The 13,788-nt window shown below is 40.1% G+C and overlaps 1 protein-coding gene across 1 annotated transcript; it reads right to left on the bottom strand.

Annotated features, from left to right (window-relative positions):
• Positions 1-316: 316 nt before the first annotated feature.
• Positions 317-13,624, bottom strand: LOC115361301 (AT-rich interactive domain-containing protein 3B-like). Its single transcript, XM_030054712.1, has 9 exons — positions 13,346-13,624; positions 11,963-12,595; positions 6,965-7,039; positions 6,792-6,864; positions 4,373-4,556; positions 3,832-4,082; positions 2,763-3,032; positions 2,562-2,651; positions 317-2,232 (listed from the first exon to the last, which is right to left on the bottom strand). Exons 1-9 carry the CDS (start codon positions 13,370-13,372, stop codon positions 2,090-2,092), a joined length of 1,746 nt encoding a protein of 581 aa, XP_029910572.1. The 5' UTR covers positions 13,373-13,624; the 3' UTR covers positions 317-2,089.
• Between the last annotated feature and the right edge of the window lie 164 nt (positions 13,625-13,788).

Raw genomic sequence — 13,788 nt, forward strand, 5'->3', positions numbered from 1 at the left:
TGCAACATGAGTTCATTTCTTACGATTGTGACTGAACTCAGAAAAGTTTGTTGTTTTTTTTTCTAGCAATTGAGAAGTCATATCTCAGAAGTCTGATAATGGTGACTTACCTCACCCATTTTGTTTGTTTTTTTTTAAACCACACTTGTGACTTAATAATGCATTTTTTTTCCCTTCACAATTGCAGTTTTGATTTAATAGGTGTCACCCATTCTTAGTATGATACCTTAAGTATTCTAAAAGTGTAAATATCAGCAAAATTAGCCCTCTGAAAATGAGACATTTCCAAACACAACACACTTTGTGGAAGACAGTGTTCTTACATCACACATAAGACTTTTTTTATTCCTTATGGCCATGTTCATATAGGACATCTATTATACAATGACCAAACAGGCTTTAACTTTAATCTTAAATGTAAAGACTTGTCAAATTCACAGAGCCATTTGTTTGCCATGACAGATATGATAGTGTCCACTTGATTGTCCATTTATATTTCACCACAATTTACGCAAATGACCAAATCAGCATATGCTTCATTAAGTATGACATATTTCTCTATAAAAAGAGTGAGGTAGCGCTGTTTCAGTGTTCAAATGCCAAAATGCTCTTCAGGTCAAAGCTTGAGGTCATTAAAGATACATTCTCTGTTTTTTGGTACAATATAAAATACAACACAGCAATTCAGTATGAAATACAGTATAACAGTTAGAAGTGAATAGTGATGACTCCATCCTGGTCCAGAATAATTTCCTGAGAAAGTTACTTCCCAACATGGAAAGTACAATGAGGTAACTGGTCCATCACTATCTTTCCAAATATAGTTTCCGATAGAAACTTTGCATCTCAAATCTTTGTCTTTAATTGGCAGCTAATGTATAATAAATGTGTCATTATTTTGAGACCAAGACGAATGATTACAGCAATACTCCAGCGTTTTGGGAAAAATACCCTTTTCTGACTTACCCAGACTGAGACAAAAGGTTTGATGCCATGCATGTTGAGTGGTCCAATTCCTATGGGTAGCATTTCATGTTAGCTTAGCATAAAGACCTGAATTCTATGGGAGTCGATAGCCTAACTCTGTCAAAGTGAAAACATAAACCTTACAGCAACTCTGAAGCTGTCTCATCTGCACAGTATATCATGTGTATTTGAAATACAAGTCTTGGTATTGAACATCATGTCTGAGTCTGGGTAAGTCAGAAAAAGGGTATGTTGCCCAAAATACAGGCGTATTCCCTTTAACAGTGAAATGTAACATTCTTCATTGTTGCCTACATGTCAAAAACATGAGGTACCAAAGAAGAAGAAGAAAAAAAAACAAGGCTTTTCTCTCAAATCCTGCTTGATATTTCAAAGATACAAGCTTTATGTGGAAGTGACAATATACATCATCCTTCAGAGCTGCTACCGGAAATATAGATTGCTTTCACTCACAGCAGTCCCCATTCAAATTGACCACATGTTTACCACGAGGGACACAAAATAGCTGCAGAAAATTGATCATAGATGGGAGCTGAGACATCAAGCTAAGGCTTTTTTGGTCTTCATTAGCTGCGCATTGGCAACCAAGCTGTTCTATTGATGGCTGTGGCAAGAGGTGGCTGGAGAATGGTCAGATTAACTAGCTGTATGTGTAATAGCTAAAGAGGCTGAGTATTGGCTCTCATCATGCACTCATGTGCTTTTAAGATGCTTCTGAACAGACGCTTTCAAGCCAAGGCCTTGAGACATGAGTATGTTGCTACATTTCAAAACAGCCTCTAGCAGGCACTAAAGTAAACTGAGATCTGAATCTATAGTTAATTTGGAGGGTCAAACATGTCCGATGTCCTCCTAATAAGACTCTTAATTAAAGCGTATAATGTTGTCAAAACAATGGAAAAACAAAACTACAAAAAACTTCTAATTGCTTCATGTGTTAGAATTGATTTCTCCAAATGACTGCATTGCTTATGTGTACAAATGGGAAACCAAATGTGTACAGCTGCGTAGCAACACAGTTACAGTTCATATAGTTCTTGTCTGACAAGAGAGGTATGCACTCTTTTTCACTAAGCATGGTTTTAAACACCAGTTGAGAGCCTTAATTTGGTCCCTTTGAGGAAGAGGAAGTTGAAGAGGCAGGGCTGTGCGAGGAGGAGAGGGCGCTGAAACCACTTGTTCCCGCAGGCGTTATGTTCTGCGACACCACAGGAGCTGCAGGTGACTTCTGGGCAAACAGCGTTCCTACAGTGGACAAGTGGGCGAGAAGACTTCAAATCAAAAACTGTGGCATAATAGGCATTACTATGCATGTATTTTATTTATTTTGATTAGCTTGTTGCTTTTGCAGAAATTCTGAGCTTTCTTCTTACAAACCCACTCACAGAGTATAACAGGTGTTGACATCACCTGCCACCAAAGACCACACACCCTACTTTTCACCATTAGAGATCAGACTTCACACAGATTTGTTTTTGGGGTTCAATTATTTTTTTTAAAGTCCTATAGTGAGCAGGCACATGCATGACTTGTGCATGTTGGATACTAAAACCACGTCTGCTTAGAAGACTCACCTGAGTAACGGATGCCGTTGATTTCCACAGATACACTGATACTGGCAGCTCCATTGGTGGAGATACTCAGAGACAAGTCCTGTTTACTTTCTGTAGCAGAGCAAGAAAACACTCCATGTCATGGACTTTCTGAACATCACAGTCAGTACTTATAAGGCACATCATACTGTACTGTATGTAGTCACAGACAATGCAACTCACCGTGCCCGTTGTTAAGTTTGAGGTTCAAGGGGTTGAAGTGTGAGGCCATGGCCAACAGGTTCTGCTGGAAGGCCTGCTGCATAAGACGCTGCTGCTCCTCTGCAAGCCTCACCATCTTCCTCTCTGGACCGTCAGCTGCACCGGCCCCAGCGCCTCTCTCCAGCTTTTCTCGGAGATGCTCCAGGGTGGCAGCTTGTGCCAGCTGCTGCTGCTGCCCGAGGGCCAGTGCCATGGGCAGCCTGCTGGGGAGTACAGGTGTGGAGGTCTCATCTGATGGAATTAATCACACAGGAAATGATTGTTAATCTCTTCAGCTCTTCCGCTCCCACAGGTGGGTTTCTCATTGCTTTGTGGCTGAGTTTTGCTCAAGCGCAGAACATCATTAGGAATGAATGAACCTTTATTGCCCTGAAGGGAATTTGTCTTGCATACAAAGAGCAACATTAAAAAAAATTAAACCATTGGGTGACGTATAACAACTTAAAATAGCATTACACAATGGACATCAGCATTATCACATACAATAACTAGACAATTCAGCACATGAGTACATGTCTTGTGTGGAATTTAGAAGTGTAAACAAAGTGCAAGTACAGGCAATGAGTAATTTCAAGTGTCACTTTTGGTTTGCTTAGAAGTTGTACGCTCCTTGAAATTTTCAACTATTTTAACTTGTGGAAATCCCAAGGTTTGCAAAGATACCAAATATGTTCTGCTGAATTACAGAGAAACGTGTATAGAATAATGCACAAGATTATGCACAAATATTTTCTATTTAATGTAATGGTGCAGCCATAAAACAATGGCATCTTGTTTTTGAATATTTCATTCAATGTCAGTGTGATCTAGTTACAGTGACGCACTGCAACCAGCAGATACAGGATAAAATCCTGACCACAAAAATATGCTTTAAGAATCAGATAGGAATCTTGTAATGGATTTGATGGAAAAACAGTAGAATCTACTCTGGATTAAATACTTTTTGCAATGAATAGGTTCCTATTAGGCACCTTTTTTCCACAATTTTCCCATTTTCAATTATTTTTTGTAATCACACATTTACACATACCTGTGTTTCTAGCGAAAGATGGACTGGGGGATGAATTCAGGCCATTTTGGCCAGTAGGGTTGGTCTGCATCTTGGGGGAGGAGAGGAGGCAGTGTGGAGCGGAGCTGGGCGAGGGGGAGTAGCGGTACAAGCTGCTACTGTAGCTGGGACGTCGGCCTTCTCTGCGGTTGCTGTCGATGGCCGCCTGCAGCTCACCTGGGGAGCTCAGCCCCTTCTTCTCACACTCAAAGGGGTAGAGGTACTTCATATACCTACATGGAACAGTTTTATATCATTCTCAGTAACAATAATGATAATAATATTCTTTACCTACATTATACTTCTCCAAACATAGTTACAAATTCTTTACAAAGGACTTTGCAGTTGCTATGCAAACTAATTTTCAACATCTAAAAAGGACATTTAAAAAGGCTTTGTTGGGACAGCCTGAACTCTAATCTGCAGTTTCAATCAGAAACACATTGTTGTGCCAAGAAAACAAGCTTTACAGGTATATTCCTAACTGTTGATCTTTTCTGCCACAAAGCACAGAGACACCTACTGGGTGCGGAGGGTGAAGGCTGCGCTGGTGATGGAGGTGGGGAGGTTGAGGCCCCTGGTGATCTCCCTCCAGATCTTCCTGTTAATGACCTCCACCAGGCCGCCCTTCTCTGTCACCAGCTTGTAGAGCCGGTACAGGTCCAGCACCTGTTTGGCCATGATGGGGATGCGGTTCACAGGAGTTCCTGATTGAATGAGCAGGTAAATGCAATAACATCTATTAATTTATTTTGATATTTTAAAGATGGATTTTTAAGATCTTCTTTACAGACAAGGCAGAGCAGACTGCATGGAAAAAGGGGATTTCAATAAAAATCCATGGCCCATAAACCACTATTGATCCACAATGGAGGGGATCTGTGGACCGCAGATCTATGATTGCCAAAATAGCCCATCATGTCCGTGTCCAGTCCAGCTAAATAACTCAGAGTAATCAGGATATACTAATACATTTTTTCCTTGAAATTTACTCATCATAAAATCTGAATGTATCCTCCTGCCAAAATGCCAAATTATAGTGAATATTTTATTTTAACTTGTTGCTTTGGCCTATGAAGATGCTTTTTTTGGTCAGAAAGTGCAAGACTCTCATATAAACGAGTTTCATATAAACTTTTTCTTCCATATATCTCCTATAGTTTGACAGATTTTATAGATTTCACCGGGTTGAGTACTGCTCATGTACAGTATTTTCACACTTCAGTCTTAGGTCCAGAATCAAAACAAATCAGTGTTGTAAACATTTAAATCTTGTGAATATCCTGTGCTCCCAAAGAACTGGGATTAATAAAAGTCCCCGGTAGTGGAGGATATGCCCACCTCAGGGCCAGAGGTTAAGATTAGGTAATGTGTGACAGAATGTAATCTGTGGGGATAGACCTGTATAATGAAGCTTATTTCAGATAGACGGGGGTGGGGATAAAGCCTCACCAACGCTCTGTTATTGCACTGCTTTGAAAACAGGGGGAGGGGCGATGTCAGGCCCAGCAGTGTCTGCCTGTCTCAGGACTGACAACTAACCCTTCCAATCCTGCTTTGGAATAAAGCCAATTAATGAAGGGGGCTAAAAAAGCTGCTGCAGAAATAAGCTTACTTCTTACCTCAGATGAACACATGGCGCACACACACACACACACACACATATATTTCGACTTAAACCTGCCGTGACCTCTTTTGTCCAAATGAGTGAATATTAGCTAATTGCATGATTTCTAGCTATGCTTTTAACCCTCTCTGGTTTGTTGAAATATCAGAAAATTCGGAAGAGATCAGTCAGATTGAACTTTTTTTTTTTTTTTTTTTAGCTTTAGACAAAGGTATATTGTTTAAAAGACAACATGAATGAATGTCTGTGATAAATGTCGGATTAAATTTCAGCTGTTTTTCTGTTGTGGAATGTATTTTATGGTGGGAAAAAAATCTGGATGTGAAAGTTATGAGATAATATATTTTGAATACAGAAGGGTCTGATGCAGCCGTTTACATCTTAAATGCCATAAACTTTGAAACAATCTTGAGTTATTAAATAACTTTAAGGACAGTATGGCGGTATGTTTAAATACATCATAATAAATGTTTAGTTTTGGACCTGTGGAGCTTGGACTTCAGTTACATATCTTTGGGGACCAAAAACTCTTCAGACAAAAAATAAACACAATAAAATAAACATAAAAATAAAATAAAATAAAATAAAATAAAAATAACTCCGAGAGACACATTTAGAATGAAGAGCTTTTGAACATGATTAGAAACAAACTTTTAAATCTTTTTAAAAGATCTTGCAATCTTTCTTGTATCCATTCTGAAAGGCAATGGCCAAACTTTATCGAATCTTACAAATGTAATAAATCTTCAAACCCAAATCTGCCAACTGGAAATGTGTCTTTCATCAGGATAACTGTATATGACTAAAAATTTGCCACAGGTCAATGATGAATCAGGAAAATAAAGGGGAAAAAAAGAAAATTTGGAAAATATTTAGAAAAATAACGTTATGTTATGCCAGAAACATCCTGAGATATATTAACTGTCCACATTATGCTTTGTATTAAGTATTTTCCAATGATTTCTGAAAAAAAACAACAACAACAACAACAGAGCCCATGTTTAATCACAGTGGGTTTGGGACTATTGCATCACCTCCCTCACCGATCAATATGGACGGGGGTCTGTACAGCACAGACTGGGATAACAATGGGCAGATCAATTTACAGTTACTTACTGTTGCAGTAACAAGCAATCAATCCCATTCCTGGTGCTAGAAATTTGTATTCTATTATTAACAAATAAGCATCGTGGAGACAAAAAAAGTGATTCAGAACCACAAGGGATTTTATTTTGCCATGTTCCACAGAATGGGCCTACAAATGCAAGAGAGCAATGCTAAGGGAACTGCAAGAAACAAGAAAGTGCATATTTACCTCGTTTCTGCATAAAGACAAAGAGCTCGTCGAGGAACTCCTTCCGGTTTGGGTCATCATCCAGTTCGTAAAGCTGCAAGTTGAAAACCATCATCAGTGACAATCTAATGAAGCTGCACTCTAATCATTTGAGGCGTTTTCTTGTTAACATGTTATTTTCCAAATCCACTGACCTTGGCAAAGTCTCTGGATGGTTCTCCCCGTGCTTTCCCTCCATCATTCTCCTCAGCCCACATGGTACTTCCCCTCTGTAATTACACCCACAGAGAGAAATGCTCAGTCTCCAGATTCTCCCATAGCACCTCGTCTACATTCTTTGGTATAGCAAAGCCTCAAAGCATGGCACTAATTTGGTCAAGTTTAGGGGTTTAACTCCAACTGATGACCCAAACTAAAAATACATGTGGTTTAAAAAAAAAAAACCACCATGCCATGTTATGTTGGTTTTCACATTGATCACCAGCTGTGGGAAAAGTTCGATATTAGCCTTCTGGCAGTGGATGGATATTAAAATGAGACAAACCCTTGCACACTGCGTTCTCCATATGATATCGCTCCTATTTAAAGCTGCACATTATTTATCATGTGCTACTCAAGGACTGTGGACTTTGCACTTCCCACCTGTACTGTATGTCTAAACCTGTTCTCTTCCCAGCACTGAGAGTGCTATCACGACTAAAGCTGAACAGCTTGGCAGTGTGTAATATTGCCTTGGTGTGTGCACAGTAGTAATACATGTATTTTCAGGGGAGTGTCTGTGTTTCAGCCCAGACACAGCAAAGGGGGGATTAATGAAAGGCTGCTCTGCGTTTCCATGGTACCGAAAAGGTGGGGCAACCACATCGAGGGGGGGAATATTGAAAACTTATTATTACAGAGGAAAAAATTCAAACAGAAGCTCCTATGCATTTAAATGATGAATGTTATAATGTAGGTGAAGTGATAACATGGATAATATGGCCCTATGCATCTGTTTTTAGTTATATTTCGTGATAATCGCATTGCATTGCATTGCATTGCTTGAACTATAACATCATGTAATTTTTTTTTTTTTGACACACACATACGATGGTGACCTTTGAACTGACACAAATTGGGCTTACAATCATACAAATGATCGGTGGTATCTGCTGTTTTTCGCTCTGGTGATGACTTTTATTACCGTGATTTTAATTATTGCAGAAGTACATTATACACCAGAGCAGTGTGCAGGAGTCACACTCGCAGGCTCGTCTGTGGAGATTAATGAAAGGTGCTGTGCACATTAGGTAGTTCAACATGACACATTATGCCTCCCTCACCTCCCGCCTTATATGTTGTATGACAGTTAAAAGTTATAGAATTTGGCCTGAGAGCAGTGGGAGACTAGTGTATGTGCAACAGTGTGGAAAAGCCTGCTGGGAGCTATTGTCCTCTTGACGTACACTGAAAGCCACATAATGTAAGTATGAAAATCAAAGATGAGTGGCAGGAAGTCTATAAATGTCTAAGGAATGATCTGCGTTCACATTTGGACTAATGCTACCATGATGCTTTCGTTTCTATAATTACGTTTCTGTCCAAAATCTAACATGAAAACTTCTTTTTACAATTCCACATTTATAGCTGATCCAGCGAGAGTTTGCTGAACAGCACATTGTTTTTTCTCTCGAGTGTTTGTTATTAGCTCACTCGCTGGAAGACTTAACTCTTGCATTACTGAACAGGTCATTGCTCCCATGCAGTCGGGTCTATTTTCACGCCACGGCCATGTTGCAAATTAAAACAAGCTCCACGTCTGTTTTAGACATCAACACTGTGTGCTTCACTGTATCTGACAGAGACATTTTTTTCAGGATTCCCTCACTTATCATGCTTGTTTTTACACAATTAAGCTGTTTTTGTATTTATTTTTTTTTTTAAACAAATTCAGTCATTTTATTTATTTTTTCATTTTTGCTCTTTATTTGCATCTATATTTACCTGTTTGTCCTCTAGAGACATTACTCCATCCATGTTTGGCACAATTAACTTAATAAAATCCACTTAATTGGATAATGATATCATTTCAGAGCTATAAAGTACAATCTAACCAATTAACTGTTGGCTTTCATTCTCTGTATTACACCCTTAATGTTTACACAAGGAGAACAAAAAAACGGTCCAAATGAAAATGCTTACATACAGTCATCCTGTCTTTAACAATGGCAGGAGTTTCTTCCAGACACACACTTTTCCACTCTTTTTTTGTAGCTGTGCTGGGTGTATAATTCTACACATCCACTGTGGAGTTTTACACACAAAGCACCCCCCTCCTCCCAAGAAGTCACCCTGGTGGCAGAGTTGTTGACACATCAAATGGCTTCGGCTTGGCCTTTCTAATAAAAGGACTTGTACTCCCCCAGCAGCAAGCCTATTGATGGGAAGGTAGATAAACATCCCAGTCTTTTGGCCATCAAGTGAAAATAAATCCCATCCCCCCTTATTGATGAGCAAGTGAGACCAACTGTGGATCTGTTAACAAAGACCTTTCAGTTAATTGCTCACATAGCTTTCACACATCTAGCCCTTGGGAGTCCAGATAGCATTCAGAATGCACATCAGAAAGTCTTTTGTTTTATTTCAGTGAGAAAGTAGTTCAAATTGGTTACATGCTTTTTAAATAAATATATTTACATCATATATTTAAATGCATATTAGCAGATTGTTGAATTAGAGTAGTTTAATTAATAGTATTGAGTTGTGAAGTTACCTACTTGCCTCTGCAGTTTTGTCAGAGCAATGCAAAGAATCTCTACTGAAGAATTTATATAAGAATTTATACCCTTGATTAAAATACTATTTGCAACAATTCTTTCTGTTTACTACAAATGTTGCGATGACCTCTTGCAATGAGCTTCATTACAAATGTGTAGCTGTTCCAGCATAACTTCAGTCAAAATTCATCCCTAATCATGCTTCATTGTAACCACAGAGGGGGCCAAATTTTTAATCCAAATCAAATAATTGGGCCTTTAGTGTCTGTCCACCTTAAAATAATTTATCTGGCCCCTTGCTGTGCTGTGGGCTGGGAATGGGAGCAGCCCAGAGCACATGCTACAGATTTAAGGTTTGCAGTGAGACTGCACACAAGGCTTAAACAGTGACTGTGCTGAAGGCTGTACAGCATGTCAAATTCCTCAAAAATGCTTATTTATCCAATTAAGACCATAACTGTGCCTACTAAGAAGCAGGAATCCATTCCAAGCTATATATAGCTTTCTTTGACCAAAAAAAAAAAAAAAAAAAAGACAAGGAAAAAAAAGAGTGATTTGGGCAGATTTAGGCAAAGATACAACTTTAGCACAGACAAAGTGGCAACCAATTGTCATGTCCTGTCAGGCTTTAAGTTAAATAGAACACTGTTTAGTAAAGCACCATAATATTCCTATAGTGACATTTCCAACACTTGTGTGCTAAAAATAAACATAAAGTGGCTTTACACACCAACTTTGATGTAAATGTAAAGAGGGATAAATTAAATACTACAGACAATCATGAATGGCAACGTACAGATCCACATAACACAATCCCTCTGACTAGCCGCCTTCCATACTAACATCCAGAGTCAATCTGACTCCAGGAAAAAAAAAAAAAATTAGAAGGTCACAAATTATGACACATCCACAGCAAGCACATTAATCTGTTGAGTGCTCCAAGGCCACACCAGCCTCTTCACATGTTATATGAGGGTTCAGGTTCCATCTCAAATGCTTCTGGTGCTTAAGGCAAAGGCAAAGGTGCAATCTAAACCATTTCTGACCGTTGGGGAATTTTTTTCTCACTGCTCATGATTGTTCTTTAATCAAAACGCAGGACAGACAGGATAGTTTTAATGTGTGCACTGGGCTGAGAAGAAGAAAACTAGTGCACTCACTTTAGTAGCAGTAAAATATATTGATTACTTGCTGTTGAATCAAGCTGCCATTAAGTGTTGCCAAGCGACAGATAAATTATGCAAAGGTATCCACTGAGCTACGGCTACAGCAGCAGTGTGGTTTTCTGAGCCTGGAAAGCTTTGAAAAGAAGCTGATAGAAACCAAACTTTTTAAACTCTTCCCCACCAATGGAGAATGGAAATGAAGTCTAAATTGATCACTAAAAGCAGCAATTTGATGGGGACAACATCAAAAAGTTGGCAATACATGAAGCATCCATTACTTTTGAATGAGAGGTGCACAAGATTTCCTGATATGACTTATACAGGTCTTTCTGCTCCAGAACATTCAAACTACTAAAAACAGTGCCTTGTTAGATACTTGCTGGTATGCTGTGACGCACCAGCCCTGCTCCCCCTCTGTCTACAGACCTCTTTAATCATAATGTATTGAAGTGGGGCCTGTGCAGGGGAGACGCACGCAGCACAACCAATCAGATCAGCCACCATAAGAAAGAAAAAAAAATCGGTGAGGCAACAGGCAGACTAGGGTTTCCACAAGTAGTAAATGCACCAAAACATACTGCATAACAAAAAAGCTCAGAAATACTAACTTTGGATGTCAGCAGTTAATGGTGTAATTTTACATATATAGAGCAGGCCGGTGTGAATGAAACAACCTCCACCCTACCTGGCAACTGCTTTTAATAGCTCACCCTTTAAGCCAGTGCATTGTCAATAAATATGCATGAGGCCATTTCATTAATCCTCTGTTCTCATTCTGACTCCATCTACCTTAGGCCTACAACAGCTGCTCCGGACAGTTAGGTTTGGACCACAGCCAAGACCAGTTAGCTGGATCGGCAGCAAGAGCCACTTTTTCAAAATGTGGGACATGAGCTGAGTCCCAGCTGTTTAGATATTTGGTCTGGCTAGTTATTAGATAAACATTGATTTTGGGCTTGATGCCAAGCAGACACACTCCTTTCTCTACTTTTGAGAAAATGTATTTGGCAGATTAGGCAGCAGTGTGCCACTCTCTCAGCAGGGACGAGTCAACAGTGAAAAAGAGATGGGACACACACACAGACACTAAAAGAAAAGAGGAAACACATATGTTCCTTTTGTTTCTGTGATGTACTGGCATGGCTCCAGTTTGGGGTCATAATTACTGTAACATATTTAAAAGTGGTGAGGGAAGTTGTAACTGCAGGCATAACTAGTGAGAAAGAGGATACAACCTTCCCACCTCACACAGAAATCAAAACCAACTTACTTGCTTAAATGGCTCATCATAGCTCCAATCAGCAAATCCATTGGGTGAGGTGAAGGAGTGTTGACCCCCAGGAGACAGCAGGTCCCTGTCCTCAGGCTCCTGTTTTACAGCTGAAGGTGGAGAGGTGGCCAGCTGTTTCGCAGAAGGTGAATACGGAGGGAAAGAGAAAGGGGCGACACAAGCTGAATCCTGCTGGAGTCGAGGCTTCTTGACCTGGTGTGATGGCCTGTTCTCCTCCTCTTCCTCCACCTCATTGTTCTCCTCAGGCTCCACAAGTCCCCGCTCATCACCATCATCCATATCAGAGTCTTCATTTCTCCCCTCCTTTTCAGCCTTTGGATCTGTTTTGCTCAGATTGCTGTCTATAACTTGTTGTGCCATTTCATCAGTCTCCCCGTCCCCTCCTTTGACAAAGAATGCCGAGTCCAGTCTGGAGCCGGACGCCCTTGCAGCGGCAGCATGCTTGGCAAACAGGAGCTGGGCCTGACGAAGGTGTTTCTCTTGCCGGTCCATCTCCAGTTTGGCCTCCTGTTGCTTCTGCAGCTGCTCCATCACAGCCTCCAACTTCACCCCGACTGGACTGGCCTGGTAGCACCCTGACCCCCCGGAGCCTCCCTCCTCCGACAGGCTCGACTACGGGCAAGAAACAGAAATGATTGTAGGGGAAAAGACTCATATCATGTCTTTATTCATTGTGCATGTAGTTATGTACAGATGGAAGTGATCTTTTTTTAATATTCTACAGCAATTACTCCTCTTTTGTAATTACTGCCTACTAAATTTAAGAAGACTACACTTGGAGCCATTTGAGTTTGACCAAATTGCAGTTTCCTGGCATCTTGTCTGTAATTCAAAGTTACACTGAATTGCTCTTGGCTCCAATCATATACCTATTCAAATACAAATGAAACTTGATTAGAGAGAGGCTGGCAAGGCCTGCAATCTGCAATTGCAAGTTGAATCAAAGTGGAACAAAGACGGGTAACTTGAAATACATATTAATAGATAAATTAATTAATTTACTTGAGAATAAATCTATAAAAACTGATCATACAAACATTTCTCTTCAACATTTGTGGTGGCCCATTTCACGAAAATATCACTTAAGATATCTAAATGTAAAAAATGCAAGAAGCTTTCAAATCTTGTTTTCACTCAAATTAGTTTCCGCAAAGGTGATAAACAGTAACGTGACGCCTCTTGCATTAATATCAATATTAATGCTAATGTAAAACCTCCCTTATTACTTGGCTTGATCACCAATTAAACTGAAAATGTAATCGTGTAAGAGTAGAAATACTAACTTCTGCATCCATCGCCACTTGCTTTGTTACTGTAACAAACACGAGTGGAAGCGCTGCCAAACAGTCGATCGACACTCACCATTTGCGCCTTGGAGTAATCCATCATCACCAGCAGGCCTTATCTAACAGTTTTTCCGTCTTTCCGCCAGCAAAACAAATCACCTTGCATGACCAGATTTTTTAAGGAAGAGATTGCTCCGATCAAATGTGATTTAAACCCCCGGTAGTGTGGAGGTAGGAGTGATCGGAGCTGGAGGAGGGGTAATAATGCCTGCGCTTTACCTCCCTGGTCACTGCGCATGGAAACTCAAACATCTCTGATTGTCTCTGACTGAGTGGCCTACACCCCCAACTTGGATGAATGAAAGGCCCGCCCCATGCGTAAGCTCGTAAAGTGGGCTTTCTTATGTAGCACTGCCATCACCCCTCGGGATCTACCCACCCACCTCACAATAGATGTAGTTCATAAATGGGGGAAAAGCCACCCTAAAACTAGGACATTTCCACTTTGCATGTCTGTGG

The sequence above is a fragment of the Myripristis murdjan genome, chromosome 6 (genome assembly GCF_902150065.1).
Source record: "Myripristis murdjan chromosome 6, fMyrMur1.1, whole genome shotgun sequence".
Lineage (NCBI taxonomy): Eukaryota > Metazoa > Chordata > Actinopteri > Holocentriformes > Holocentridae > Myripristis > Myripristis murdjan.